This window comes from Meles meles, chromosome 6 (assembly GCF_922984935.1).
Source record: "Meles meles chromosome 6, mMelMel3.1 paternal haplotype, whole genome shotgun sequence".
NCBI classification, from domain to species: domain Eukaryota; kingdom Metazoa; phylum Chordata; class Mammalia; order Carnivora; family Mustelidae; genus Meles; species Meles meles.
The window spans coordinates 47,843,323-47,868,927 of NC_060071.1; the positions used below are offsets into that span (position 1 = coordinate 47,843,323).

A 25,605-nucleotide genomic window follows, 5' to 3' on the forward strand; every position below is an offset into this window, starting at 1 on the left:
AATAACAACTCCAACAATAAGCCTTTTAATGGCTAAACCAAAGATGCAGGAGGCATCTAAAGAGGGCGTAGATGATGGCCCACATGATCTAAAAATTAGTTTCAGAAAGCAAAGGGCTTCATTGTGTAAGCAGTAAGGATGGTGCAAATGGGGTCTCTGGTCTCCCATGAAAACACAAGGGATGTGCTACAGGACTGGGGACTGTGTGTTGTTTAGCAGTGTACCTTGTTTCAAGGAAGTTTGCTTGAGGTTAGTAGGTGAACTAGTGTCAATCTAACCTGTTCTGTGACCAACTTAGCTTTCATGAGAGTCTTCTTGGGCTGGTGAGGATTCTAGTAGCTTTTCTACCAAGTTATGGGCTTTAGCTTCTAAGATGTCCCTTAGCAATAGTCTTAAAACACGGGCTAATAAAAACAACCAAACTCAGAGACTATCTCTGGGAAGAAATGAATCTGTAACCAAAAGAGTGCTCTACCAAATTTAACCAGAGACAATTTAAATAATTTAATAACTAACCCCAAGGAATTGGGTTCCACAAATATTTTCTCCTGCTAATTTTAAATGTAGCAAGAAGGAAAAAGGACTGTTACCACTCCTGCTCTGTCAGACTCTACAGATAGAGATTCTGGGAGATTGACAGGGTAAGAAATCTTACCTTCTGTTGGGTGTATGTCAGATGTCCTAAGGACCTCAGTTGCAGTTATGTCCAGCAAGTTAAAGTATCCTGCTGACTATGTCGACTGTTGAAAAGGAAGAATTTCCTCTGCCCTTCAGGGTCTTTCTTGCTGGACAAAGAACCACTTTGATTCAAGATAGAAAATCAGATTTAGTTTTGTATGTACAGGGAATCCACACAGACATGAAATTCCAAAGACAGGCAACATGAGGCTTCTATGAGCCAAGGAGAGGAGTAGGGGTCTGAGGACACAAAGGGGAAAAAGACAACAGGAAGGTTAGAGGAGGTGTTTGGAAAACAAACATTGTCCTGTTATTTAGGCAGAGAAGATTCCTAGGTAAAGAGGAATCTCTTCCTGGTATAAGTAGGCAGTCGAGGAGGAGGAGGACGTAAGAGCTTTTCCTGAACCTGCTGGGTTTTGTTTGCTTTAACTCAAAATAATATTCATGTCAGGGTGCCTGGGTGGCTCAGTGGGTTAAAGCCTCTGCCTTCAGCTCAGATCATGATCCCAGAGTCCTGGGATCGAACCCCGCATTGGGCTCTCTGCTCCGGAGGGAGCCTGCTTCCTCCTCTCTCTCTGCCTGCCTCTCTGCCTACTTGTGATTTCTCTCTGTCAAATAAATAAAATATTAAAAAAAAATAATATTCTTGTCAAAGTGGCTCATCTTGGGGCTGCCTGTTGTGGAGCCCTGCAGATGTAGTACTAGAAAATATAATTTAATGGAGGAAGATAAAAGTCATTTTGATAAAATTTCAAATCCATTACTGATTAAAAGGAGAAGGAAAAAACCCCTTTTATTAACATATTAAGCTAGGAATAGAAAGTTAACTTGATGAAGATTAGCTATCAGAAGCTATCAGTGATCATCATAGTTAATAGTGAAGCACTAATGATTTTCCATGACAGTGTGGAAGCAGTCAGGAGTCCTGCTGCTGAGATACAAGGCATTCATTAGACAGGAGAGCAGCACTGGGCAGGAGACCTGCTTCTCTAAAAGCTCTTGATTTAGGGGCACCTGGGTGGCTCAGTGGGTTAAGCTGCTGCCTTCGGCTCAGGTCATGATCTTGGGGTCCTGGGATTGAGTCCCGCGTCGGGCTCTCTGCTTAGCAGGGAGCCTGCTTCCCTCTCTCTCTCTCTCTCTCTCTGCCTGCCTCTCTATCTACTTGTGATCTCTCTCTGTCAAATAAATAAATAAAATCTTAAAAAAAAAAACCTCTTGATTTAAAACAAATACAGGTATTATTTTGATAAGTTCTAAACTTGGTGCTAAAATATTTAGTAAGGCAGCCAAATAGGAAAAAAAAATGCTTTACTACACCTAGTAAAAGATCCTATTCACAGTAGCAGTAAAATCTTACAAATACTTATGAATAAAATTATTGAGAAATGTATAAGACCTAGATGAAGAAAATTATAAAACTTTATGCTAGAACAGATAAAAGCCTGAGTAGAGCCATGTCATATACTTGGATAGGGAGACCAATGCAGTAGAGATGTCAGTTTTCCCCTAGATTACTCCCTAAATTTATTCTAATTTGCTCAAAAGATCCTAAGAATTTTTTAAAAAGACTATTTGAGAGAGAGAGGGAGAGCGCCCGCGCACGTGCGCATGAAGGGGAGAGGAATGGAGAGGGAGAAGCCGACTTCCCACTGAGAGCAGAGTGTCCATTGGTTGGGGGGGCCTTGATCCCAGACTCTAGGATCATGACCTGAGCTGAAGGCAGAACCCACCGAGCCACCCAGGAGCTCCAGCAGAAAGAAATTTTTAAGAGGAGCTTAAAAAGTTTTTTAAATAAAAATGAGGAAGCAGGATAGAGATAAGGTAAGAAATATCCCTTACGTACTAATTTAGCAGGTGCTGATGCAGAGGTGTCCGTGGGAATTTATTACATTTCAAAGAAAAAAATTTCAAATCAGTGGATTAAAAACTATTAGTCAATTAATACTGAAAATGAAAATTTGGAAAACATTAATTTCATCCCTAACTCCCATCTTTTCTGAAATTTGGTTTCAAGGTTTAATATGAAAAGTAAAACCATAGGATCCAATAGGCCAACATTTTTTTGATCTTATATGGGAGATCTTTCACCAAGACCAGAACTTGGAAAGGAAAAAATTCATAAATTTAACTGCATAATTAAGGTACAGTAGATAAGGAGAGGACATATGAAAAAGAATACTTGATAAAGTATATGAATAGGAAGAAAAATGCAAACAGTTTAACATCTGAAAAAATATTATCTCACTTATATTCAAGAGAGTATAGGTAAGGCAGAATTGGTCAAAATGACAAAGACAGGTAATATCCATGGTTCGTGTAGGTTTTTGAGAAGTGGGCACTCTCACATATTGGTGTTAGTATAAATTGGTAGTTTGGGAGGACAGTGATCACTTTTAATGAGCATTTCCTTAGACATAGTAATTTTACTTGTGAATGTGGACAGTAACACCTTTAAAAGATGTTCATTAAAGCATTCTTTGTTATTGCAGAGATCAGAAATAATTTACATGCCTGCTAGTAGGGAACTGGTTTAATAATACTGTGTAGTAATTAAGAAAAATAAAGTTGATCAATAGCCAGACCACAGAAAGATAGCTACAAAATACTGTGGAGCAAAACACTATCCATGGAACTATGTCTATAGAATGATTCCATTTGTGTAAAATAAACATTCATATGTGCATTAAAGTCTTGAGCAGCATACTCTATCTGTTCTCAGTGATTTCTTAGGGGTAGGGATTCAAGAAGAAAGTCAACTGTGACTTCCTTTTTCCTGCTCTTTTATGTTGTTTGAACTTTTTAACCTATTGTATCACCTTTATAATTACATATTTGCTTTGGGGGAGTAAAACAAAATGTGGATTAATTTATACATACTTCCCAATTACTGCTTTGCCAAATTAAATTTATGTAGTGCATAAAGGGGATCTAATAACATCAACAAACCAGTTTTATTCCCTGCTCTCCTTAGGGATATATTTAACAGTTTATATAATGTGGAAGACTGACACTTGTGAAATATATGCCCCGAAACCCTTGAGAATCTTAGGAGTTTCAAAAACCATCATGGCATATTTTTTTTTCCTCATGAAAGGCAATAAAGTACAAATGAAAAAGTTTAAGCAGCTTCCTCAGATGGGAGGTGTAAAGGTAAGTGGAGAACAACAAAGCTTTGCGAGATGGGAATGCTGGGTAGCTAGTAGACTATTTCACTAGCCATGCCATTCACTTCTGCATAGGAGCTTTGGAAAACATAGTTTGTTTTATGCTGCTGCAAAAGATTAAACTGTAATACATTTCAGGGTCATTCATGGCAGGTGTCAAATCTGTCAAGGAAAGGCTGTACCTAAGCAGTCTTCCTCTTTAAGAAATAACTGTGTACATTTCAATAATAAAAATTGAAGGCATAAAGTCTGTATATTCATTGTAACATTTAGGGAAAATTCAAATAGTACCAAGAGGAAAATAAACATGCCTTCTAAGTCTACCATCCTGCAATACCATATTTAAGGGTTTTTTTTTTTTTAAAGTAGGCTCCACCCCCAGCATGGAGCCCCAACTCAGGGTTTGAACCCAGGACCCTGAGATCAAGATCTGAGCTGAGATCAAGAGTCGGCTGCTTAACTGACTGAGCCATCCAGGTGTCCCAAGGATAATTTTATTTGAAAACTGATTTAAAAGCTTTTTTTTTTTAAAGGCAGCTGTTGGAAATTTAGAATTTTTCTGGGTTGTGGGACTGTTTTTGTTTTTGTTTTTTTTAAAGATTTTATTTATTTATTTGACAGACAGAGATCACAAGTAGGCAGAGAGGCAGGCAGAGAAAGAGGAGGAAACAGGCTCCCTGCTGAGCAGGGAGCCCGACGCGGGGCTCGATCCCAAGACCCTGGGATCATGACCTGAGCCGAAGGCAGAGGCTTTAACCCACTGAGCCACCCAGGCTCCCGGTTGTGGGACTGTTTTAACCCATAGAAGTCTTATTACACATAGGCATTAGTTTTACGGAGAGCTAAAAAGCAGCTTTTAAAATCTATATGGAGTTGACTGTGTGGGTAGTTCTCACTAATCCAACTAGGGTTGATAATGTTGCTTCTTTATTAAAACTCTTAGGGGCTGCCCATGGACACAGTCTTTTGAGCTTCTGATGCAGCTGTGACCACGAGGCTGCCTCACTGAGGGTGCAGCAGCAGATGTGGGTCCCTGAGAGCCCATTGCAACAACAGAGAGGTGTAAGAATACAAGATTGCTCTTAGAGGCAGTTGGGGCCACCATTTTGAAAACTGAATGTTTGAAAAACCAGGTTCAGCTTGTATGGGTTGGTCATGAATTGTCTAATGAGCCTTTCATATCTTCTGTTGTACGTTGGGTTATCACATGACCTTACAGGAAAAGGAGAGAATTGCATTATCTTATGCATAAATCAGTTTGGGATCACTTGGTGGTCACCCTTTAAGCCTCTCAAAGAATCATGGAGCAAAAACTGCCATTCTGTGCCCCCCAAGCTGTGGGAGAGACTGATTGCAAGCAGCTAGGCTGAATGTGGGTCCCGCCCTTCAGTGAGTCCAGTGTTACCTAAGACAAGCATCTCAATGGTATGGAGACCAAACTCTGAGCAGTGCATCTAGAGCAAGCAAAAGTGGGTCATTGCAGCTACGTTGGCTGAACATAGTTGCAGCTTACCCACGATAGTAGGTCACATGTAGCCCACATAGAGGGCTTCCCTGGAGTGCCTGGTTCTGGTGACCTGGGAGAGAGGCTATGCTGCAGAGCACCACAGATCTCTTCTACCCAAGGCCACCACTTTCAAGACCAGGAAATGTAGCTGACCTACCTAGTAAATAGAAAGAGTTACAAAACATAAATAGAGAGAGGTATGTCCTAAATGAATGAACAAGACAAAATCACGGTAGAAGAGCTAAATAAAATGGTAATAAGTAGTATACCTAATAACGAATTGAAAGTAATGGTCATAAAGATACTCACTGGACTTGAGAAAAGAGTGGATGGACTCAGTGACAGGTTAAAGGTAGAAAATAGAAAAACCAGAGAGAGCTGAAGAATTCAATAACTGACATAAAAATACACTAGAGGGCGCCTGTGTGGCTCAGACAGTTAGCTGCCTTTGGCTCAGGTCATGATCTCAGGGTCCTGGGATGGAGACCGCATGGGGCTCCCTGCTCAGCAGGGAGCCGGCTTCTCCCTCCCCTCTCCCCCACCCCCCCACTTATGCTTGCTCTTTCTCAAAAATAAAATCTTTTTTAAAAAAATGCACTAGAGGGAATCAACAGCAGATTAGAGGAGCCAGAAGAACAGATCAGTGATATGGAAGAGAGGGTAGTGGAAAGCAACCAGTCTAAAAAGGGAAGAAAAAGGGACCTCAGTGACATCAAGCATACTAACATCACATTATAGAGATCTCAGGGGGAGAAGAGAGAGAATGAAACAGAAAACTTACTTGAAGAAATAGCTAAAAACTTCCTGATCTGGGAAGAGAAACAGATATCCAGTCCAGGAAGCAGAAAGCTCCTAACAAGAGAAACCCAAGTTGGTCCACACCAAGACACATAATAATTAAAATAGCAAACAGTAACAACAGAGAATTTTAAAAGTAGAAATGGCAAAGAATATACATTTATATGAGGGAAACCCCATAAGGCTATCAGATGATCTTTCAGCATAAACTATAGGGCAGAAGAAAATGGCAATATACATTCAAAGTGCTGAAAGGAAGAGCGCCTGGGCGGCTCAGTCATTAGGCAGCTGCCTTCGCTTGGGTCGGGGTCTTGGGATTGAGTCCTGCATGGGGCTCCCTGCTCAGTGGGGAGCCTTCTTCTCCCTCTCCCACTCCATTCCCTCTGCTGTGTTCTCTCTCTCACTGTCTCTGTCAAATAAATAAATAAAATCTTCAAATAAAAACAAAGGGGGAAAAAACCCCTACAAACTAAGAATACTCTCCAGCAAGGTAATCATTCTGGATAGAAGGAGAGAGTTTCCCAGGCCAAAGTTAAAGGAGTTCATCGCCATAAAACCAGCCTTATAGGATATGTTAAAGGGAGTTAAGTGGAAAGAGAAGGCCATAACTAGAAGAAAATTATGAATGAAAAAAGTTTTACAGGGCGCCTGGGTGGCTCAGTGGATTAAGCCGCTGCCTTCGGCTCAGGTCGTGATCTCAGGGTCCTGGGATCGAGCCCCGCATCAGGTTCTCTGCTCCGCAGGGAGCCTGCTTCCTCCTCTCTCTCTGCCTGCCTCTCTGCCTACTTGTGATCTCTCTCTCTGTCAAATAAATAAATAAAATCTTTAAAAAAAAAAAGTTTTACAATACAAATATAGAATAAAGGTAGTAGATTAATCACTAATGGAGGTTAAAATGCAAAAGTAGCAAAATAGTTCTTATCCACAAAAATCAGCCAAGGGATTAAAAAAAGATGTAAAATATATATACATAAAATATGGAGGGGGGGTAAAAATGTAGTTTTGAATTTAAGGGACCATCAACTTAATATATACTGCTAAACACCATAAGCCCAATTGTACATGAGCCCAATGGTAGCCACAAATTAAAGAGGAAGGAATCCAAGCATCACACTAAAGAAAGCCACCAAGCTACAAGGGAAAAGAGTAAGAGAACAAGAAAGGAACAGAGTATTATAAAAACAACCAGAAAATCATTCACAAAATGGAAGTACATGCTTACAATAAATGTAAATGGACTAAATGCTCTGATCAAAAAATATAAGGTGATGGAATGGATGGGGGGAAAAAAATCCAACTATGTGCAGCCTGCAAGAGAGTCACTTTAAACCTAAAGACACAGACTGAAAGTTAAGGGATGCAAAAACATATACCATACAACCAGAAGCAAAAGAACCCTCAAAGAACAAAAACAACTGAAGTAGCAATACTTCTATCAGACAAAAGAGACTTTTAAAGACAGACTGAAGCAAGAGACAAAGAAGGGCACTACCTAAAGGGAACCAATGCCACAAGAGGATAAAACAGTTGTAAATATTTGTGCACCCCAAATCTAAATACATAAAGCAAATATTAAAAGACATAAAAGGAGAAATTGACAGTAACACAGTAATAGTGGGGGATTTGACACCCCACCTTATGTCAATGGGTAAGTCCAACAGATAATCAATAAAGAAACAGTGGCTTTGAATAACACATTGGACCAGACGGACCTAGCATACATACAGAGCCTCTCCCCCTAAAAAACAGCAGAATGCTCATTCTTTTCAAGTGCACATAGAACATTCTCCAGGATAGGTCAGGTAAGGCCACAAAACAAGTCCATTAAAATTGTATCAAGTGGGGTGCCTGGGTGGCTCAGTCGGTTAAGCATCTGCCTTCAGCTCAGGTCACAATTTGGGGTCCTGGGATCGAGGCTCCCCTCCACTGCTGGTCAGGATCCCTGCTTCTCCCATTGCTCTCCCCTGCTTGTGCTCTGTCTCAAATAAATAAAACCTTTTAAAAAAATTAGTATCCTTGGGGCGTCTGGGTGGCTCAGTGGATTAAGCCGCTGCCTTCGGCTCGGGTCATGATCTCAGGGTCCTGAGATCGAGCCCCACATCGGGCTCTCTGCTCCGCAGGGAGCCTGCTTCCTCCTCTCTCTCTGCCTACTTGTGATCTCTCTGTCAAATAAATGAAATAAAATCTTTTTAAAAAAAATTAGTATCTTTTCTGCACACAATGATACGAAACTACAAATTCATTACAAGGAAAAAACAGATGAAGACTAAATGACATGCCATTAAACAACACTTTGATCACTGAAGAAATCAGAGAAGAAATAAAAAAATAACATGGAGCCATGTGAAAATTAAAACACAAAGAGCCAAAATCTCTGGGACTCAGCAAAAGCAGCTCTAACAGGGAAGTTAAAAGGGATACAGGAATACCTCAAGAAATGAGAAGTATCAACCTAACTTTATACCTAAAAGAACTTAAAAAAGAACAAATAAAGCCCAAAACTAGTAGAAGGAAGGAAATTTTTAAAAATGGAAAAGATCAATGAAACTAAGAGCTGGTTCTTTGAAAAGATAAAGAAAATTGATAAACCTTTAGCCAGACTCATCAAGAAAAAGAAAGGACTCAGGTAAAAACCAGGAATGAAGGATTGAAATAACTACTGATACCACAGAAATACAAAGGATTTTAAGAGAATATTATGAAAAATTATATGCAACAAATTGAAGAACCTAGAAGAAAGGGGTAAATTCCTGGAAACAATCTTCCAAAACTGAACCAGGAAGAAATAGAAAATTTGAACAGACCAATTACTAGTAATGAAATTGAATTAACAAAAAAACTAAGGTCCATGACCAGATGACTTCACAGATGAATTCTATCAAACATTTAAAGGAGAGTTAATACCTGTTTTTCTCAAACTATCCCAAAAAATAAAATAGGAAGGAAATTCATTCTGCAAGGCCAGCATTACCCTGATAGCAAAACCAGACAAAGACACTACAAAAAAAAAACCAAAACCAAATGACAGGCCAGTATCTCTGATGAACAGATCTACAAAAATAGTCAATGAAGTAGTAGCAAACTGAATTCAACAATACATTTTAGCATGCCTGGGTAGCTCAGTCAATTAAGTGTCTGCCTTTGGCTCAGATCATGATCCCAGGGTTCTGGGATTGAGTACTGCATCAGTACCCTTGCTTAGCGGGAAAGCCTGCTGCTTCCCGTGCCTGTGCTCGCTCGCTGACAAAATCTTTAAATAAAAAAAATCATTTTTAAAAAGTTCACACACACACATCACCACAATTAAGTGGGATTTATTCCAGGGATGCAAAAGTGGTTTGCTGTTCACAAAATCAATGTGATATATCACATTAACAAGAGAAAGGATAAAAACAATATGATCATCTCAATAGGTACAGAAAAAGTTTTAACAAAATACAATATTCATTCAGGATAAAAACCCACAGCTAACATCATATGTAACAGTGAAAAAGTGAGCACCTTTCTCTACTATCAGGAAGAAGACAAGGATGATCACCATTTTAATTCAGCATAGTACTAGAAGTCCTAACGGTAGCAATCAGACCAAAAAAAAAAAAAAAAAAAAAGGCACCCAAATTGGTATGGAATAAGTAAAATTGTCACTATTTGTAGATGATATGATAGCATATATAGAATGCCCTAAAGACTCCACCAAAAGAACTAGTAGTGAAATGGCAGAAAGAAAACAATCCTATTTACTGTTGCAGCAAAAAGAATAAAATACATAGGAATAAATTTAACCCAGGATGGCGAAAGATCTATACTCTGAACATTTTAAGATACTGACAAAACAAGTAGAACATGACACAAAGAAGTGGAAAGATATAGCATGCTCATGGGTTGGAAGATAATTGTTAAAATATCATACTAGCCAAAGCACTCTACAGATTCAGTCTCTGTCAGAATACTAATGATGTTTTTCACAGAAGTAGAACAATCTTAAAATTTGTATGAAAGCATAAAAGATTGCCAAAGCAATCATGAGAAAAGAACAAAGCAGAGAGATCACAATCCCAGATTTTGAGATATAGTACAAAGCTATACTAATCAAAACAAACAGACATACAGGTCATGGAACAGGATAGAGAGCCCAGAAATAAATCCACCCTATCTGGTCAATCAACAATGAAGGAGGCAAGAATATACACCGAAAAGACAGTCTTTTCAATAGATAGTATTGGAAAAATTGGACATCTACTTGCAAAAGAACGAAATTGGACCGCTTTTTTAAAAAGATGCTATTTATTTGTCAGAGAGCACAAGCAAGGGAGCAGCAGACGGAGCAGGCAGAGGGAAAAACTGCCTGAGCAGTTTTTTTAACTGACTGAACCATCCAGGCATCCCTGGATCACTTTCTTATACTATACACAAAAACAAACTCAAAATGGATTGAAGACCTACATGTAAGACCTGAAACCATAAAACTCTTGAAAGAAAATATAGACAGTAATCTCTTGGACATCACCCTTTGCAACATATTTATGACTAGGTCTCCTCAGGCAGGAAGCAAAAGCAAAAATACACTATTAGGACTACACCAATAAGAAAAAAGCTGCTGTACAGCAAAGGAAACCATCAAGAAGGCAACCAACTGAATGAGAGGAGGTATTTGCAAATGATATATCCCATAAGGGGTTAATATCCAAACTATATAAAAAATGTATAGAACTTGTTACCAAATAATCTGATTTAAAAATAGGCAGAGGGGGGCGCCTGGGTGGCTCAGTGGGTTAAAGCCTCTGCCTTCGGCTCAGGTCATGATCTCGGGGTCCTGGGATCGAGCCCCACATCGGGCTCTCTGCTCAGCAGGGAGCCTGCTTCCTCTTCTCTCTCTGCCTGCCTCTCTGTCTACTTGTGATCTCTGTCTGTCAAATAAATAAATAAAATCTTAAAAAAAATAGGCAGAGGACTTGAATAGATTTTTTTTTTTTAAGATTTTATTTATTCATTTGACAGAGCTCACAAGTAGACAGAGAGGCAGGCAGAGAGAGAGGAAGGGAAGCAGGCTCCCTGCTGAGCAGAGAACTGGATGTGGGGCTCGATCCCAGGACCCCGAGATCATGACCTGAGCCGAAGGCAGAGGCTTTAACCCACTGAGCCACCCAGGTACTGAATAGATGTTTTTTTGAAAGACGGTATACAGATGGCTAGACATATGAAAAGATGCTCCACATCACTAAACATCAGGGCAATGCAAATCAAAACCAAATGAAATACCACCTTACACCTGTCAGGATGGCTGGTATCAGACAGACAAGAAGTGTCAAGTGTTGGCAAGGATGTGGGGAAAAAAGGGAATCCTAGTGCAGTGGAAGTGGGAATGTAAAATCGGTGCAACCACTGGGGTAAACAGTATGGAGATTCCTCAAAAAATTTAGAAGTAGAAATACCATATGATCTACTAATTCCATGACTGGTTATTTACTCAAAGAAAATGAAAACACTGATTTGAAAGATATATGCACCCCTGTGTTTATTGCAGCATTATTTATAATAGCCAAGATATGGAAGCAACCCAAATATCTGTCGATATAAGAAAGGATTAAGAAAAAAAAAAAAAAAAAAAAAAAAAAGAAAGGATTAAGAAGATGGGATAGATATATACAATGTGTATTACCCAGCTATAAAGAAGAATGAGGTCTTGCGAGATGGGCAAGCATGGATGGATTTAGCATTATGCTAAGTGAAATAACTGAGAGAAAGACAAATACCATATAATTTTACATAGAAGTAGAATCTAAAAAAACCCCCAACAAAACAAGATTCTGATTAAGCTGGTGGTTACCACAGGGGAGGTGCCTAGGGAGATGGGTGAAATAGATAAAAGGGATTAAGAGGCATTAGTTTCCTGTTACAAGGTAAGTCATGGAGAAGAAAAATATGGCATAGGGAATATAGTCAATAACATTGTAATAATGTTGTATTACAGTTACATGGGGATTTTAGTACCCCACTTGCATCATTGGTTAGATCATCCAGGAAGAAAATAAGAAAATGTGGCCTTAAATGATACATTAGATCAGATGGACTTAACAGATACGTACAGAGCATTTCATCTGAAAGCAGAAGAATGTACATTCTTCTCAAGTGCACATGGAACATTCTTCAGGGTAGATCATTTGTTAGGCTACAAAAGTCTTAATACTTTTAAGAGGACTGAAAATATATCAGGCAGTTTTTCTGACCACAGTGATAGGAAACTAGACATCAACTATGAGAAGAAAAATGGAAAATCCACATACAGACGGAGATTAAATGACATGCTACTGAACAACCAGCGGGTCAAAGAAGAAATTTTAAAAAAGATTTAAAAAAATGCCTTGTGAAAATGAAACTGGAAGCACAATGTACCAAAACTCAAGGGATAACAGCAAAACAGTTGTAGGAGGAAAGTTCATAGCAATAAATACCTATTTTGAGAAACAAGGAAAATCTTGAATAAACCTAACTTTACACCTTAAGGAATGAGAAAAAGAACAAAGCCCAAAGTTAGGAGAAGGAAGGAAATAAAAAAGATTGGAGTGGAAATAAATGAGACTAAAAAGACAATAGAAAAGACCAACAAAATAGCTCGTCCTTTGAAAAGATAAAATCAATAAACCTTGAGCCATTCTCATTGAAACAAAGACAGGACTCAAAATCAGAAAGGAAAGTGGTGACATTACAACTGATACCACAGAAATACAAAGGATCTTGAGAGATTGCTGTGAACAGTTACACACCAAGAAACTGGACCTAGCAGAAATTGATAAATTCCTAGAAACATACAACCTACCAAGACTGAATTATTTAAGAAACAGAAAATATGGACAGATGGATTACTAGTAAAGAGATTGAATCCATAATCGAGAATCTTCCAACAAACAGATGTCTGGGACTATACAACTTCAGTGATGAATTCTACCAAACATGCAAAGAATTCATATCAGTCCTTCTCAGACTCTTCCAAAAAAGAGGAGGAAAGAACACTTTTAAAGTCATTGTACAAGGCCATTTTACAGTTGCCCTGATACCAAACTAGACAAAGGGACCATAACAAAAGCATAATACAGGCTGATATTCCAGATTAACATAGATGCATAAATCCTCAATAAAATATTAGCAAAGTGAATTCAACAGTATTATTGACCCTTCAACAACATGGGTTTGAACTACATATGACCACTTACACGTGAATTGTTTCGATTAATACAGTACAGTATTATAAGTGCATTTTCTCTTGTGGTTTTTTTTCCCCCCAAGATTTTATTTGTTTTAGAGAGAACAAGTGTGCAAGTAAGGGGAAGGAGAGGGAGAGAGAATCTCGAGCACACTCCACACTGAGCACAGAGCCCAGAGTAGGGCTCGATCCCATGACACTGAGATCATGACCTGAGCTGAAACCAAAAGTTGGATACTTAACTGACTGAGCCACCCAGGCACCCCTTCCTTGTGACTTTTTTAAATAACATTTTTCTTTTCTCTATCTTGCTTTAATACAGGAGTACAGTATATAATACATATAATATACAAAATATGTGTTAATTGACTTACCAGTAGGGTTCTGGTCAACAGTAGGCTGTCGTTAGTTAAATTTTGAGGTATTCAAAAGATATACACGAATTTTCAACTGCACAGGGGGTTGGTGCCCTGAACCCCCCCATGTTGTTCAAGGGTCAACTGTACATTAAGGGATCATATACCATAATCAAGCAGGATTTATTACAGGGATGCAGGGATGGTTCAACATTTATAAATCAGTGTTATACACCACATTAACAAAATCAGGGATAAAAATTACATAATTATCTCAGTAGATGCATAAAAAGCATTTGACAAAATTTAATACCCATTTAATATTATTTTTACAGAGAGCATGAGGAAGGATGGGGGGGGAGGGGCAAAGAGAGAGAGAGAATCTCAAGCAGGCTCCACACCTAGCACAGAGCATGAGCCCACAGTCATGACCCTGAGATCATGACCTGAGCTGAAATCCAGAATTGGATGCTTAACTGACTGAGCAATCCAGGTGCACCAACAGCCATTTATGTTAAAAACTCAAAATGGGGGGCGCCTGGGTGGCTCAGTGGGTTAAAGCCTCTGCCTTCGGCTCAGGTCATGATCCCAGGGTCCTGGGATCGAGCCCCACATCGGGCTCTCTGCTCCGCGGGGAGCCTGCTTCCTCCTCTCTCTCTGCCTGCCTCTCTGCCTAGTTGTGATTTCTCTCTGTCAAAAAAACCAAAAAACAAAAAACTCAAAGTGGGTATAGAGGGTATGTTCCTCAACATAGCAAAGGCCATATATGACAAGCCCATAGTTAACATCATACTCAATGGTGAAAAGCTGAAAGCTTTTCCTCAGAGATAAGGAATAAAACAGGGTTGACCACCCTGTTTGCTACTACTTTTTGTTTGTTACTACTTTTATTCTATAAGGTATTGAAATTCCTCACCAGAGCAACGAGGCAAGGAAAAAAGGCATCCAGATTGGAAAGGAAGAAATAAAACTATTTACAGATGACATGTTATATATAGAAACCCTTAAGAGTGCACCAAAAAAAAAAAAAATGTATTCAGTAAAGTTGCTGGTTCAAAATTGAAATACAAAAATCCACTGCATTTTTATACACTAATAGTGAACTGTCAGAGAAATTAAAGTAATCCCTTTTATAATTGCATCAAAAGAATACCCCAGAATAAATTTAACTGAGATAAAGGACCTATACACTGAAAACTGTAAGACAGTGAAGAAAGAAATTAAAGATGACACAAATAAATGGAAAGATATATACCATGCCTATAGATTGGAAGAACTAATGTTGTTATTCACAGTACCCTGAGCAATCTACAGATTCAGTGCAGTCCCTATCAAAATTTCCTGTCAAATCAAAAATCCCTTTCAAAATCATTTGTATGGAATCACAAAAGACCCCGAATAGGCAAAGAAATGTTGAAAAAGAAGAACAGAGCCAGAGGCTTCATATGCCTTGATTTGGAACTAAATTATAAAGCCACAGTATTCACAACAGTATGGTTTTTGTGTAGAAACATACAAATATCACTGGAACAGAATAGAGAGCCCAGAAATAAACCCATATATACATGGTCAGTTAACAACAAGGGAACCAAGAATATACAAGGGGAAAGGATAATAAATGATGCTGGGAAAACTGGACAGCTACATGCAATGGAGTGAAAGTAGACTACTTTCTTACACCGTACACAAAAATTAACTCAAAATGGATTGAAGACTGGAACCTAGGGCCTGAAACCATGAAGGTCCTAGAAGAAAACGTAGGTAGTAAACTCCTTGACATAGGTCTTGTCAGTGGCTTTTTGACTCTGTCTCCAAGGCAACAAAAGCAAAATTTAATACGAGGGATTACTTCTAACCAAAAAACTTCTGTACAGCAAAAGGAATACAATGAGAAGGCAACCTACTGAATGGGAAGAAATATTTGCAAATAATACTTGTTAAGGGTTTAATGTCCAGAATATATAAAGAACTCATACAACTCAATAGCAAAAACAAAAAACAACAATCAGTTCCATTAAAAAAAAAAAACAAAAAACGGGATGGGGCGCCTGGGTGGCTTAGTGGGTTAAAGCCTCTGCCTTTGGCTCAGGTCATGATCCCAGGGTCCTGGGATCGAGCCCCACGTCAGGCTCTCTGCTCAATGGGGAGCCTGCTTCTCCCTCTCCCTCTGCCTGCATCTCTGCCTACTTGTGATCTCTGTCTGTCGAATAAATAAAATCTTTAAAAAAACAAACAAACGGGAGAAGATCCTAATAAACCTTTTTTCAAAGATGAGATACAGCTAACAGATACATGAAAAGATGTTCTACCTCACTTGTAAGGGAAATGCAAATCAAACCACAGTGAGCTATCACTTCACAACTGTTACAATGGCTATTACCAAAAACATAAGAAATTATAACTGTTAGGGAGGATATGGAGAAAATGGAAACCTCGTGCACTGTTGGTTAGAATGTAACTTGGTGCAACCACTGTGGAAAACAGTGTGGAGGTTCATCAAGAAAACAGAGCTACCCTATGACCCAGCAATTGCACTACTGGGTATTTACATGAAAGATACAAATGCAGTGCTCCAAAGGGGCACCTGCACCCCAATGTTTATAGCAGCAATGTCCACAATAGCTAGACTATGGAAGGAGCCCAGATGCCCATCAACAGATGAATGGATAAAGATGTGGTACATATATACAATGGAATATTATGCAGCCATCAAAAACGAAATCTTGCCATTTTGCAACAACAGGGATGGAACTAGAGGGTATTATGCTAAGTGAAATAAGTCAATCAGAGAAAGACAATTATCATACGATCTCACTGATGTGGAATTTAAGAAAACAGGATCACAGGGGAAGAGAGGAAAAAAAGTAAGATGAAACCAAAGAGGGAGACAAACCATGAGAGACTCTTAATCATAGGAAACAAACTGAGGGTTCCTGGAAGGGAAGGGGGTGGAGGGATGGAATAACTGGGTGATGGACATTAAGTGATATTACATAAACTAAGGACTCACAGGCCTGTACCTATGAAACCAGTAATATATGTTAATTAATTGAATTTCAATAAAAAATGTTTAAAAATTAAAGTAGAACTACCATATGATCCAACTGTTCCACTTCTGGGTCATTTTCTGAAGAAAATGAAAATAACTTGAAAAGATACATGATCCCTGTGTTCATGGAACATTATTTATAATAATCAAGATAAAGGATCAATGGATAAAGACAATAGATTTATATAATGGAATACTATTCAGCCATAAAGAACGAAATCTTGCCATTTAGAACAAAATGGAACTTGAGGGCACTATGCTAAGTCAGAGAAAGACAAATATCATATGATCTCATTTATATGTGGAATCTAAAAAAAAAACAAAAAAAAACCCAAGCCAATCCAAGTTCATAGATACAGAAAACAAACTGGTAGTTACCAGAGGTGTGGGATGGGAAGTGGGTAAAATATGTGAAAGAGGTTAAAAAGTAGAAACTTGCAGTTATAAATAAGTCATGTGGATGTGACTATAGTTATATATAGCATGGTGACTGTAGTTAATACTGTACTGTATATTTAAAAGTTGCTGAGAGGGGCACCTGGGTGGCTCAGTGGATTAAGCCACTGCCTTCGGCTCAGGTCAAGATCTCAGGGTCCTACATCGAAGTCCCACATCGGGCTCTCTGCTCAGCGGGGAGCCTGCTTCCTCCTCTCTCTCTGCCTACTTGTGATCTCTCTCTCTGTGTGTGTCAAATAAATAAATAAAATTTAAAAAAAAATAAAAGTTGCTGAGAGAATGAATCAAAAGTTCTCATCACAGGAAAAAATTTTTAATGGATGTTTAGGCTTACTGTGGTGATCACATCACAACAGATATAAATACTGAATCATTATGTTGTACAGCTGAAATTAATATGTGCCAATTATACCTAAAAAACAAAAAACACCCAACTCCACAAAGAATGCATGGTTCCTCTTGCCCCACATTGGGCTGTGCCACCAGTCTCTTTCTTATCCTCTCTCATGGAAGCCAAAGCAGGGTACGACCTGAAAATTCTTGAGTACAGAGACAGTGTTGCTTTTCCTGGTAGAGCTAGGTTTAGTGCTTGCTACACAACTTTTCAAACTAAGAGATGCATACATGCATGCAAAAAGACAACACAAAATTCAGGATAATGTCTATTCCTAGAGGGAAAGATGGGGTCTGTTACTGGGAAAATACAGCAAACTCCTAACAGGGCTCCCACACCTGGCTGCTCAGGTTGCTCACTGCACAACTCTAGGGGATGCCATTCACATAAAGTCTATTTCCTCAAGTACTAGAGAGAATCCATTTCTTTACTTGAGTGCTGGGTACATAGGCATTCATATTCTTTAAAAATTATACATTATTTCTCTACAGAACAATACACACCTTACTACTTGGAACAGGAGTTGTCAAACTTTTTTTCTACAAAGGGCCAGGTAGTAAATACTTTAGGCATTATTGCACGTAAGGTCCAACTATTGAGCTCTGCTGTTGTAGTGTAAAAGCAGCCCAGATGATATATAAATCAGTGGGTGTGGGGTGTGTCTGTGTTCCAGGAAATCTTTATTTACAAAACCAGGTGGCTGGATTAGGTTTGGGGCCACAGTTTAACAAACCCCAGATTACACAATTAAACCTTTAAAACAATTGATCTGTGGTTTGTCTAGGGGACTGAGGGTGGAAGCCTGGAACAAAGGATTCACTGAAGGTATAGGAAGGTTGGTCATGTAGCCTCCTGTAGTCTGTGTTTATTTTTTTTTAATAAGTTATAACTGTGAAAGTGTTTGATCTAAGCCTGACTTTTTTATGAACTTGGGGTCTTTGTCCTCTAGAAGATATTGAGAGCAGACTGCTGCTCAAACGTTGATTTCATTAAGGAAACCATTTTTAGCAAAAGTATCCAAACTAGTTCTTCATTAATAGCACCAAACCTAGCAATACCACCTGTCATTAACTGATCGTTACCAGATGTCAGACATGATGCCAGGTATTTGACACACATCTATTTTCCTCACAGCAGTGCTTCAAAATAGGGTTTTTTTGTTGTTTGGGGTTTTTTGGTTTTGGTGATTTTTTGGTGTGTGTGTGTGTTTTTTTTTTTTTTTTGTCTCCATTTTGCAACTGAGAAAGGCTAACTTTTCCTAGGTCACAGAGTTAATAACTTGAGATTCAAGCCAGAGTTGTCCAGCTTCAAAGTCCACAGTCTGTTTTCTACAGCATAGTATTGCATCTGTAGAAGGCATCCTGTTTTAATGCTGCCCAAATCAATTTGGTTTTAGATTGTCTTCGCAGTTTTACTGACTTAGAAGAACTTGATGAGACAGAGTTATATATGTGCCACAAATGCAAAAAGAAACAAAAATCCACTAAAAAGTTTTGGATTCAAAAACTACCCAAGGTAAGTACTGAGTTTCAAATTATAAGGCAGTTTTGAGGGTGAAAATGTTTATGATTCATGAGAAGATAAATCATTTTTATAACTTTAGCCTATGTGATCTGTTCTTATTGGTCTCTCAAGTTGCTAGTGAAAGGTAAATAAGTCCTTTGAGAATGCATAATTAATGTGTCCTGACCACAGTTTTCAACGAGTGAGTGGAGGGGTGGTTTCCCACCACGCCGTGACTGTGCAACACAGTGGGGGTCCTACAATTTCCCACAACTCTGACACTGTCTACCTGAAGACAGTGATCAGATCCCACAGGGTCAGGTCTCAGTCCCCCAAGACTGCTTCAGAAGCCAGTCACAAGCCCAGCTTACTAAATGCTTCTGATCAACAAGCTACAGGTATATATGAGGAGATGCGTCAGGTGGAGTCCTGAACAGAGGAGCTTCCGTCCTTGTAGTTTGGGGCCTGGCATCAGCCTCCAACTGTTCTGGTTCCCCATCTGGAATCTCTCCAGATCCTCCTTTTGGATTTTTATGGCAGCTTTATTACACAGGCATGACTGATTAGCTCACTAGCTGTTGGCAGTTGTTCAACTCCCAGCCCCTCTCCCCTCTCTGGAGTTTGGGGGGCAGGGGGAGAGACTGAAAGTTCCAACTCTGTAATCACAGGGTTGGGTCCCCTGGCAACCAGCCCCCATCCTTAGGTGCAGTCAGAAAAGTCACCTCATTAACATAATAAAGACCTTTATGGCTGTCACTTAGGAAATTCTAAGGGTTTCAGAGCTCTGTGTCAGGAAAGGGGGGTCAGGACCTATTTATTTATATATATAATTTATATATACATAAAGTTTTTACTTTAGTTCCAGTTCACTAACATGCAGTGTAATATTAGTTATCAGGTGTTGTATTATAAATCACAACATCACAATAAGGTATGTAGAAGAAAATACTATGAGGGTTCAAAAGATAAACTGATAGGCCACCTAAAATTTCATCAAGAGACATGAGTACCAAGTATTTAATTTTATTGAAATGTTAATTGTTTATAATCTTTGTCCGATGTCTGTCTCATCCAGGTGCTATGCTTACATTTGAAACGATTTCATTGGACTGCATATTTAAGAAACAAAGTTGATACCTATGTAGAATTTCCCCTGAGAGGCCTGGACATGAAATGCTACTTGCTAGAGGTAAGATCAGTTATCTTTGTTAGATGGTAAAAAGATGACTTTTCAGGAAAATCAAGTCTTCACATTGAGGTAGGACATAGGATGTCATTAACCACTGCTCCTAACTCAGTCCTGGGTTGTCTCCTCCCTTGTTCTGTAGCCTGAGAACAGTGGCCCAGAGCACTGCCTGTACGACCTTGCCGCTGTGGTGGTTCACCATGGTTCCGGGTAAGTGTGTCAATGGCTTCTCCTGCTTGGAAAAAGCAGGTGAAGACCAGCAGTCTTGCACCACACTTGATAATTCTCCCTCAACTCCCTAAAAAATGGATTCAGATACATTAAAGTGGGTGAAGTTGAATTTTCTTTCAATCGTGGTGTGAAAGAATATTCTTGAAAGGATGTTGTGAAGGAAGAAGGCACATGAAAGCAAAATGGAGGATTCATTTGATCTCCGCATGCAGAACCCAAGCTATTTGTCCACAAAATCCTGAGTAGTCTTTACTTCAGAGTTTTTTATTTCCTTTGCCAGGTGACAATGGGAAATTATTTGGAACTTACTTCATGTCATCTATTTTAAAGATTCCTTTTTTATTTTGCTGAATTTTTTCCTCAAAATTTTATTAGTTTATACCTTCTGATTTCTTGAGATTCACTATTTTACCTTCAAATGTGGACAGACCCCTATCCATGTTGAAATCCGTTTTCCCTCAGAACTTTGTAGATGATGCTCCCTTTACTTCATCATTCATGGTTACCAGTCTGATCCTCATCCCTTTGTAGGCAACATTTTTTTTCCTCATTGGAAGGTTATGGGATTCCTGTCTTTGGATTTAGGGAATTGCACTAAATGTATTCCTGGTGTGGTGATTGATAGGAATACTCTTCATCAGTGTCTGCAGCTCATGGAATTAGTATTTGTCCCACCCCCTTCTCTACTTTTTCTTCTGGAACCCTTATTACATGTACAGCAGCTCCCATCTGTACGAATACATTATAAGACCCCCGGTGGATGCCTGAAACCGCAGATAGTACCAAACCCTATATACAGAGTCTAATTTTTCTTGTACATATGTATCTGTGATAGTTTAATTTACAAAAAATTATAATTTAATTTTAATTGTGATAGTGTTAGCTTCTGTTGACCTTTCGGTGAGATGTTACAAGGAGGATCATCTTCTGAACCACAGCTGACTGTGGGTAACTAAACTGGAAAGCAAAGCCAACGATGAGGGGGACCTCCTATATAGTGAATTTTCTGGTTCTTTCACACATTTTAACCACTGTTTAATGATTTCCATCTCTGTGTTTCTGAAGACTGCCGTGGCCTGTTTTTCCAAATCACCAATTTGAATTTCATCTATATCCAAATTGAAGAAAGCTCCTCTGTGAAATGTTTAATAGTGTGGCAATCCCATTTTTCTGATAACTTCCTTTCATAAGAGGAACAATCTTGTTTTATGGTTGCAGTATTTTTTTTTTAAATATTTTATTTATTTGACAGAGAGAAATCACAACTAGGCAGAGAGGCAGGCAGAGAGAGAGGAGGAAGCAGGCTCCCCGAGGAGCAGAGCCTGATGTGGGGCTCGACCCCAGGACCCTAGGATCATGACCTGAGCCAAAGGCAGAGGCTTTAACCCACTGAGCCACCCAGGTGCCCCTGGTTGCAGTATTTTTGAAACCATTGATATTAATTAGAATTTTTAAAGCTTTTTGGTTTTCTACATTAAATTTTTTAGTCATTAATTGCTTTACTTATTCTTCCCATAACTTGTCTTTCATACTATCCACATCCCCCTTCCCCCGGGGTTTTGATGATTTTTGGCTGTCATTGAGTCATAATAAATGATGAGAGTGATCATTATTGGTAAATGGTAAGGGTTTTTCTAGCACTTGTGGGGTGTCTGTTTACCCAAGGCTTCTCTCCTGCTGGGAGGGCTAACTCTAGGGCTCCCTGGGTGAGTGGGAAAGCACTTGTGGGGGCACCTGAGTGGTTCGGTTGAGCGACTGCCTTCAGATAAGGTCATGATCCTGGAGTCCCCGGATCAAGTCCCACATCCGGCTCCCCGCTCAGTGGAGAGTCTGCTTCTCCCTGTGACCCTCCCCCCCCTCATGCTCTCTTTTTCTCGAATAGTTGAATAAAAAAGAAAAAAGAAAGAAAGAAAAGTGCTTGTGGGCCACAGTACAGGTAGGGCGCTTCTGTGGAGGCAGATTATTTTCTCAAGCTCAGGTTTTTTCTAAGGCTCTGATGGAAACCTGTTCTTCGCTGGTCCAGGTTTCCCTGCGCCTTGACCTATGCTTGTTAGGGCGAGAGGGCTTAGCTCTGGTTTCTCTGTTAACCCAGTGCCACATGAACACTGCTTTATGTGTTGTAGAAAATCTTCAGCTTCTGGTCACTCGATGGCACTCTTTCCTGAATTTCTAGTGTCAGTACATTCCTGGGCATTTCAGTGGATTTTAAGGAACATAAACACCTGAGCTGATTTCAGTCATCCATCTTAAACCACCAGTCTCTAGGGTATATTTTCTATTACAGTACTTCCAACTTATTGTGTACCTAACAAATTATCTGATTGCTCAGATCCTTTTGTTATTTCTGTAGCCCTTTTCTTTCATTTTTTTACTTTCCCTTCCAGGTTCGGTTCTGGACATTACACAGCCTATGCGACTCACGAAGGTCGCTGGTTCCATTTCAATGACAGTACTGTAACACTGACTGACGAAGACACCGTTGTGAGAGCAAAGGCCTACATCCTTTTCTACGTGGAACGCCAGGCCAAAGCTGGATCAGATAAACTTTAATACCTCCTTTAAATCATGGCTTTTGTCAACTATACCGGACAAACATTTCCAATTTTCCATGAATACTTGATCCAAGATTTGATTTCATTATGCACTTTTCAATTTCCTATTTTGGGTTTAGTTTTATTTTGTCAATGGTAGTGACATATTGAACATGGGCACCAACTAATTTGTTTTTTTTAGTTCTACCAGAAAACCTCAGCAGATATTTTGATTTGCTGCTTTAGTTGTAATAATTCAGTTTCTTATGTAGTTTCAAGAACTTAGTTCTATTTGACTTTTTTATATTAATGTTTTCGGTTCTCACTTTGAGGCACATTTACATCAATGCTTTGTTACGTTCACATGCTGAAAGCAAGATGTGTTCCTGATTGGGAAGAGCAACAGAACGCCTGCTGCCTTTCACAGCTGTGATGGAGATCAGGTTGATGGGAGAGCCAGGATCATGTGTGCACAGAACTTGTGGCCCACGGGATTTCAGTGACTGCTCCGTAATCATTCCTTTTGATTGTACAAGAGAACTGGGAGGGCATCATTAAGCAGGACAGGTAAATGCTGCTCTTGGTAGCTCTCAAGGTTGCTGTTTATCAGCACTAACTAAATAAATTTGTTGGTTCGGTTGTACCTGTACTGCAAATTCAAGAATTGCTCCTTTTGAGTTTGTTTTGTTCTGAATATTTTTTGCGTGTGTATTTGTGTTCATGGAGATAGGAGTACAGAAAAGTCCAAAGACCAAACACATTCAGTGTTTAAAAATCTAAGACTCCGCTACACAGTGTAGATACCATCCAGTGTGAGGAAACCATAGCTTCTGTTTGCCTTTTGAACCAGCATCTAGTTCCCCCACTGCCTGTCGTTCTGGGAATCACTGCTTGTCCACTTTTCTCTTATCTCTTGCTTGGCCATCTGAGGTCGAGATGCTGACCTCCAGAGTAGATTCTGACCTTCGCCTACAATTTAGGTAACACTATGGGGTCTGTTCCTATAGAAGATTTGAGTCTTTGCTCCTTTGGTCTATAACAACCCTCACTGGCCTATCCTGATAGCAGGGCAAACTGAAAATATTCTCACTTTGAATAGTTTCTGTTCTTGAGTTTAGTAGTCTTTGTTTTAAAATTGTTTTTGAGAAAAATAGGTACAAGCACTATTAAGATTGAACCCAAGTTGAAATTTGGAACCAGAATTACATCTAAGGAAGGTAACTGATTCTGCAAGGGGTTTAAGCCAGTCTCTTGGTGGGGTAGGGGTGGGGGGCAGTGCGTGGCAGGTTGTGGAGAGCAAGTGCGCCCTCCCTGGTGGGCTCTAGCATGGGACTGTGCGCTGCCGTCAGCACATCTCTTGTTCCAGTCACTGGTTTCTCCTCTGTTCTCTCCAAGTTGCTATGAGGGGCAGAATGTCTTTCATATTCAGCCAGCCAGCTGAAATTTTTGGTAATCTTGTTTCTTCTATTAAAAGAAAAAAAGCCAGGTTTTTTTGGGTTTTTTTTTTAAAGTGCATGAATAATCTGATGGCTACCCTCCTGCGTCAGATATTTGAAGTTGCAGGAGCAGGTGTGGCTCCATTTCCATTTTAATATTCGCTACATATATCCGGTCTTGTTCTCAAGGCAGAAATCAGCAGGTAAACACTTTACCAACCACAGTTACGGCTCAACTTGTACTATCTGGTACGGCGGTCACTAGTCACATGTGGTTAAGTTTTAGTTAAATGAAGTTTAAAACCCAGTTCTTCAGTCATACTAGCTACATTTCAAGGGCTCAGCAGCCACATGTGGCAGAGGACACCTAGGCTCGGGCAGTCCCGGCAGCGTGTAGGGCTCCTGGCAGCGTGCAGGCCTGCATTTCCACTCCAGAGAAGAAAGCGAAGTCCAGAAGATAATTAAGAGGGAGACATGTATTTAAATTAGTTTACAATGCTAAATTATATGAGGTTGAACCATAAGAGATTGTGATATTTAACCTTTTGATCTAAAAGTGAAAGTTCCACATAATTTGACCTAATATAGCAACACATTAACACCACATACAGTTGAACTTAGAATGTGCCTCTTCCTTGATCTGTTCGGTATCTCCTGTGAGTACAGCCTCTTTGTTTAGAAGGCATACAGCTGTGACTTCTAACATTTGCACTTCCCTTGTTTCTCTGAGTGGGCAGCTCAGGGGACTTCAGCAATGTAGCCTTGGGCAGTGTTGATATTGGTGGAGAAAAATGGTCTTTTTATACCAAAAGGAACTTTCCCGACAGCCAGACTACTTTGATGGGGAAAGTGGTCCTCAGACGGGCAGCACCGCTGGCTTAAGAGACAGACACATCTCCTTCTGGAGGGTTTTTATTGCTCGATTTCACTTAAGCAGAAATGTTTGACTGACATTATGAAGGCTCCTTTGGAAAAGTGATTGGATCCATTTAAATTGTGCATCTGAACACCAGTGAAGTAAATGTGCCTATTTGTATTTTAAAAATTCAACTGTGTAGCCTTATCACACCTATTTTAAAAAGCTGATCTTCGCCTGCTCTTCAGGGCTTTCCCCT

At 39.5% G+C, this 25,605-nt stretch overlaps 1 protein-coding gene across 1 annotated transcript in view; it reads left to right on the forward strand.

Moving 5' to 3' along the window:
- USP3 (ubiquitin specific peptidase 3) overlaps positions 1 to 25,077 on the forward strand; it is a 104,962-nt gene extending 79,885 nt beyond the window's left edge. The window contains exons 12-15 of the mRNA XM_046007763.1: positions 19,000 to 19,118; positions 20,182 to 20,295; positions 20,435 to 20,502; positions 22,908 to 25,077. Of these exons, the coding sequence (XP_045863719.1) occupies positions 19,000 to 19,118; positions 20,182 to 20,295; positions 20,435 to 20,502; positions 22,908 to 23,073 (467 nt within the window). The 3' untranslated portion in view covers positions 23,074 to 25,077. The remainder of the gene's footprint in view (positions 1 to 18,999; positions 19,119 to 20,181; positions 20,296 to 20,434; positions 20,503 to 22,907) is intronic.
- Positions 25,078 to 25,605: the final 528 nt, after the last annotated feature.